Raw genomic sequence first — 6561 nt, forward strand, 5'->3', positions numbered from 1 at the left:
AAAGTGGCTGATGCACAGACACGAGCCATGTCCTGCCTGTCACGAGTGACAGGCTGAACAATACCAAGAAAAGCTGAAAACTGCTCCATTCCGCGGCTGCTCAGCTCAGCTCCAACAATGATTAACCAGCCAAACAACATCACCATGCCAGGCGTTTCACCAATGACAAATCATGCAAGAGAAAAAGGAGTTAATAGGAAAATCACCTGCACGCAGTCATTTTAGCTAAACATGACAGCAGGCATCTCTGCAAGCGTTCAGCCATCACCACCCAGGCTGAAGAGGAACGTGCTCAAGTCTAGACCCCGTCACTTGGAGGTTTGCTGAGAGCAGAGTACATGTGTCTTTCTCCATTTTTTCACCTGCCATATGTGGATCTGGAATAAAACACCCATCTTCAGCGACAGCAAACTGCTCGAGACTCCAGGATGTCAGGTGAGGACACTCAGGCTGACTGTGGAATACAACTCCCTCCTGGATGAACACTGGCTGGCAAGCCAAGCACGCGGGACGTCACACTGTGCTCAAGCAAATCCGGCTTTCCTCCAGCCTCAGGAGCAGATTAATATTGAAAGATAAAGCAAGGAGGCTGCAGGGGACTCCAGCCCAGGTTAATATTAATAGAGCAAACACTAAGTGCTGTGCTTGTAGGGACCAGCAGAACCCCTTGACTTCACAGTCCAAATTCCCATTTATAGATAAGGAACTTGGAGCCCAACACTGCCAATGACCTTCCCCAGGAATTACCTGCTCGCTGTGCCATCAGGGCACCCACTCCTCAAGCTGTCTTTGTCACCAAAGCAAAGCCACCACCACAGAGGAAAAGCCAAGGAGCAACCTGCTCCCAGGAGCTCCTCAGCCCCATCCCTGAAAACATTCCAGGTCAGGTTGGATGGGACTCTGAATAACCTGCTCTGGTGGAAGATGTCCCCACTTTCTGCCAGGGGTTGGACTGGTTGGGCTTTAAAGGTCCCTTCCCACCCAAATAACTCTGATTCTGTGATCTCTGCTGCTGCAATAACTGCCCTGCAGCAGGGCTGGCAGTCGGAGCATGACCCTCTGCTCTGCTGGCTCCGCAGTCCCTCTCTAGCGTGGCAAAATCCATGGTTTAAACTCTGGCAGTGGCAAGCTGGGGCAAAAATGAGCTCGGGGTGGGTCAATCTATACCCAAATGGGAATAAGCTAAGTCCTAGGGGGGAGGCAACACAGTGAAAACCACCTGCAGCGGGACAGGGCACCAACAGACAACCTCTGGCCAGGGAAAGGGGCCTCGTGGGCTCGGTTTTCCATGCAGACGGTTATCCTGCACACTGGTCTTTGCATTTCTCTTCCAGCAGAAGATCCTGTACAGCACAGCACATCTGTGATAGCCGGAAAAAAACACCATCCATCTGTGTACAGAGCAAAGGCAGTGAGCGGAAAGGCATCTCATGCCTACAGGAGAAGGTCCCAGAGAGCCAGACGCAAGGAGAACTGACTTATCACCAAAAAAACAAAAAAAAAAGGGTAGCTGTTAAAAGGTATCATCTGGGAAAGGGAGGAAAATCCTGCCTGCCAGCTGCATTTTGTCCCTGTCACCCAATGGCCCCTGTACAGGGCATCTTGGAGCACATTCTTCTGCCTCAGCCTTCTCAGCAGACGCCAGCACATCGCGGCACCTGGACGCCAAGCTGCAGGGAAGGAAGCTCTCAGGGCTCATTAATGGGCTAGAAAGCATAAATTGCCAATGTATGGAGCTTGGGAATCGCGTGGTCCCAGACTGAAATGGTTCTTGGAGGCTACAGAGCACATCCTGGGCTCTCAGGCTGGGCAGAAAGCAAACACTAGCTACTCGTGTACAAAAATATCTTCAGAAGCCTTAAGAGCAGTCATTAAACTCAGGAAAAAGCAGGCTGGCCAGTTTTAATTAGCATTCTTGGAAAATGGCTTTTGTACATTGTGCGTGGAGGCAGCGGCTGGTCCGTGCCCTGAGCCAGGACTCACAGGGCACAACAGGGCAGAAGCCACTGCCTGCTGCCCCATTCCTGAGCCCAAGCAGGGCTAGCAGGGGTCCAGCTTGGGCCACAAAGGCTTTGGCAGGGCATTCACCCTCTTTGGGATGACATTGGTATCCAGGGCTGAACACCAGCCGAGTTTAAAAAAGCAGTGTTGTCTCTCCAGCTCCAGAAAGACAAGGAACAACTGGAGAGAGTCTAGTGAAGGCCACAGAAACCATGAGGGGAGTATCTGTCTTAAGAGCGAAGGCTGAGGGACCTGGTTCAACCTAAGGAGGAGCAGACCGAGTGGGAATCTCATCAACGCTTAACAATATCCAAAGGGCAAGGGGACGGAGCACAAACTGGAGCAGAGGAAGTTCCACCTCAACGTGGAGGAAAAACTTCTTTACCATAAGGGTGATGGAGCCCTGGAACCAGCTGCCTAGGAAGCATCTGGAGTCTCCTCCAGAGACATCCAAATCCACATGCACGAGTTCCTGTGCAACTCCTGGAGGTGACCCTGCTTCAGCAGGGATTTGGACTCGATAAGCTCCAGAGGGACCTTCCTTCCCCACCATTATGGGATTCTGCCATTCCCTCGCTCACTCTCACTCGGGCTGCTGCTCGAGCTAAATTGTTGTGTCCAAAATTACAGAATTTGGCAAGCTCGTTCCTGCTGAGCAGCAGAGGGGGGTGCTTTCTGCATACACGGCGCAGCACCCGAAGCAGCTGAGACGATACCCACACCAATGCTGGCTCCGGACAAAGACACCACAGAGCACTCCCAAGATCAGACCTGTCCCCAGCGAACTGTCCCCAGGCTGTGCCACTTCTCTGGACTCTGAAACATGTGTGTAACACCAGGTAGGACTGTCCTGCTGTCACAGAGGGAGGGGACGCATTTACCACCACATCACAACAGCACCGCCTCCGCCCTAGGGCTTGTCCCTTCAGAGTAGCAGCTGATAAATCAGCCAGTGCCAGGCTGCTGCCCTGCATGCCAGCAGAGACAAACCCTCTGATGCTCAAAACACATCTGATTCGCCCACAAACGGTGCAAAGCTTTGTGCAACCTGCTCTGTCCCATGGTTAATGGGAAGTTATGCAGGCTTCTAGGACTCCCGTTGGTCTGTATAAGCAGTAAAAGGTGGAAACAAAGCCATTTCTACAGCTCAAGGTTCCTCCAGATTCTTGAGTGGATGCTGACGGATCAAGGCTGGATGGCAGGCGGGTCTCATAACTGCAAGCAGAGACTTCCCATCCTCCTTCTAGCTCGTGATGCTGAAGCTCAAAGCTGTTGCTGTTGTCGTTTCTCCTGCTTCCTTTAGTGAGAATGATTCCTACACCTTTTTTTTTTTTTTTTTTTTTAATTAAAGAACATTTTGCTGCGAACCAGCAGAGCCTGTTCTGGACGCACACGCAGCACCACTCACCATCTGCAGCATTTGCCAGCGTGACTCCTGTGTTCACAGGATCCCATCTCAGCTCTCTCTGGCGCGTGGGCACCCGGCTGCCTCACCCAGGGAAGACGTGGGCCAGCAGGAATCAGACGCAGAAGCCCACGAGCCAAACTCCGCACCCTTCAACTACCAAGGAGGCTGAAACAGCCCCCGACACGGTGCAGGGAGGCAGAGGGGAGCCCAAACCTGCCGCTCCAGCAGTGCCGAGGTCCTTGCAGACCTTGGTCCTGGCTCCATTTTCCTTCAATTAACAACAGACGTGGAATGAAACATAACATTTTAAGGAAAGATCTTCCACATGTTCGGTTTTGGCAGCGTCCGATAGCTTCAAGGGAGCCAAAAAATAACTAATCCTTCTCTCCAGCCAAGGGGCGGCTGAGGAGTGGGACCAGTGGAGGGAAAGGGAAGGAGGGTGGAAAGGGAAGGGAGAGGAGAACGCAGCAGAAAACCACTCAAATGGGAACCAGTCACTCCCAGTTCCCAGTTAAAACATCTTTAAAGGCCAGATACCTGTGTCCCCATCAGCAGGGCACTGCTGCCTCAGGAAGGGCACGGTGTCCCTCTCATCCCTGATATCACTTCACCGATATCAGTGGAAAAACTCACACCAAACCCAGCTTTTTCCAATTAAATCAGCACCCAAAACCTTGTGGCAACAAGAACCAGGAAAGAACTCACGAGGGAATTGCAAATACACCTCATCTCCCAATTTAATATGCCACTAACCACAGTCTGAGCACTCAAGAGAAGCATGTGCACATGCACAGAAAAGGTGAGCAGGCTACCAAGTCCACACTTTGGGCAAGTTACTGCTCCCTGGACAGTTGTGCCAGGTTTATTCTCCCACAAGTAGACAAAAAGGTCTTTAAGAAAAAGACCTGTAACAGAAAAAATCCCACTGAGACCACATATGATCTGTCCCCCTATTCCTCTCTTGGGAGATCTCAGCTGGAGGACTGTGTCCAGTTCTGGAATCCTCAACATAAGGAGATGGAGCTGTTGGAACGGGTCCAGAGGAGGCTACAAGGATGATGCGAGGGCTGGAGAACCTCCCGTACAAGGACAGGCTGAGAGAGTCGGGGTTGTTCAGCCTGGAGAAGGCTCCAAGGAGACCTTGGGGCTACAAGAAAACTGGGGAGGCACTGTTCACAAAGACTTGGAGTGACAGGACGAGGGGCAATGGGGATAAACTGGAGAGGGGCAGATTTAGACTGGACATAAGGAGGAATTTCTTCATAAGGAGAGTGGGGAGGCCCTGGAAGAGGTTTCCCAGGGAAGCTGTGGCTGCCCCATCCCTGGAGGGGTTCAAGGCCAGGCTGGATGGGGCTTGAGCAGCCCAATCCAGTGGGAGGTTTCCCTGTCCATGGCAGGAGTTGGAACTGGATGATCTTTAAGGTCCCTTCCAACCCAAACTCTTCTACGATTCTATGACTGCACTTCGCAATAAAGCCCCCCAAGAAAGGCTGCATCAAGGTGCTTTAAAATGATGTTTTTAAGCTTTCAAAACACACTCCTCCTGACTCATCAATGAGCTTTCACCTCGCCCTGCAACGTCACAAGGCACATCCACACCAGCAAAATCCTCCTACACATAATTTTCAGCACAATCCTCCCCCGTGGAAGTTGTTAAAGATCCCCAGGACACAGGGGTTTGCGAGAAAGTGAGTGGGGGAACGGCTTCAGGAATCCATTCTTCTGCTTTGCTGTTTAAGCAAAATGTTTTGTCATAAGCACAGCCAAGAAAGGAGGGAACGCACGGAGCAAAGACACTTGGGCTGAGCTTAAACTCTGCGCCTGGAAAACACGATCTGTTGGTAGAACCGTACAAAATTCACCTTAAATTTAAAACGGGGCCAAAAAGCAGCGACTAAAGGAAACAGAGAAGCATTTATGATTCCCCAATGGGTCTAAAAATACATTCAAACTACTCCTGACTGTTCATTCCAGCGGTGTTCCCGAGCAGAGGGAAGGATAAGTCTGCTCAGGGCGGGTGGGGAAGCAGATGCTCACATCTAGGGGGTAAAACCCACAGCCACATCTTCCATCCCAACGCTACGAACTCGCTGTTTGCTGCCGGAGCCGTAAATTACAGGATCAACTGGCTAAAAATCCCATCTCTGACGTGGTTTTTCCGACATCCCCTGGCTGTTTCCTGCACGGGTCTGGCATTCACCCTCTCGCCAGCCCCAAAATCCTGTGAATAAGGCTTTTCCAGACTGAGCAATATCTTGATTTTCCGGGAACAGGGAGCTTCCCGAGGCCGGGCTGGGGTTCACGGAGCCGGTAGCCCCGCAGTCCCACGGCCTCAGCCTCCAAGAGCCGCCCCTGCCAGGGCCTTCTCGCCCAGCCCCGTCCCTCCACCGACTCACCGGGCACCGGGGGGCCTCGGGATCCTCCTACAGCCCCGGGGCGACGGGAAAACCCGGCGGGGCTGGGGGCTACGGGTATCCCCGGAGGCCGGGACACGGGGGGCGCCGAGCTGGAGCACCGGGGAGGGTCCACCGGGATAGCAGCGGGAATTAGGGAAGCACCGAGGAGGCCTGGGCAGCGGGAAGGAGGGGGTGGGGGTCACCGCGGTAGGAGAAACCGGCGCCGGGGCGGGCAGGGCGGCGGGAGGAGCCCGCGGTGCCTCACCTGGCTCGCCTTGTAGAACTGCTTCTTCAGCCCCGCCACCGACATGGTGTCGCCGCTGCGGTGCGGGCGCCGGGACGCCTCGCTGGAAGGAGCCCGGCCCGGCCCGGCCGCCGCTTCCGCCGCCAGCCAGCCCCGCCCCGCCCCCGGCCGCCACCACCGAGAGCGGCGCGCAGCCCGGCACGAGCGCCGCCCGCCAAACACCGAGAGGGGAGCGCGCCGGCCAGAGCGCCGCCTGCCTGCCACGTGGTGCCCCCGCGCCCCCTGCCGGCGGGAAGGCGGCGCAGCCTCGCGTCGCGACTGAGACGCCGAGGGGGGAGGAATCATAGAATCACCAGGTTGGAAAAGACCCTTCGGATCATCGGGTCCAACCATTCCCATCAACCACTAACCCATGTCCCTCAGCACCTCGTCCACCCGTCCCTTAAACCCCTCCAGGGAAGGGGACTCAACCCCCTCCCTGGGCAGCCTCTGCCAGGGACCAATCACCCTTT

The 6561-nt window shown here is 54.3% G+C and overlaps 1 protein-coding gene across 2 annotated transcripts in view; it reads right to left on the minus strand.

The window, feature by feature from the left end:
* Positions 1–6213, minus strand: part of SH3GL1 (SH3 domain containing GRB2 like 1, endophilin A2) — a 28314-nt gene extending 22101 nt beyond the window's left edge. For both annotated transcript variants that reach the window (XM_069878161.1, XM_069878160.1), the window contains exon 1: positions 6071–6213. In XM_069878161.1, coding sequence (XP_069734262.1) covers positions 6071–6115 — 45 coding nt within the window. In that variant the 5' untranslated portion in view covers positions 6116–6213. The remainder of the gene's footprint in view (positions 1–6070) is intronic.
* Between the last annotated feature and the right edge of the window lie 348 nt (positions 6214–6561).

The sequence above is a fragment of the Phaenicophaeus curvirostris genome, chromosome 28 (genome assembly GCF_032191515.1).
Source record: "Phaenicophaeus curvirostris isolate KB17595 chromosome 28, BPBGC_Pcur_1.0, whole genome shotgun sequence".
In the NCBI taxonomy this organism is placed as follows: Eukaryota; Metazoa; Chordata; class Aves; order Cuculiformes; family Cuculidae; genus Phaenicophaeus; species Phaenicophaeus curvirostris.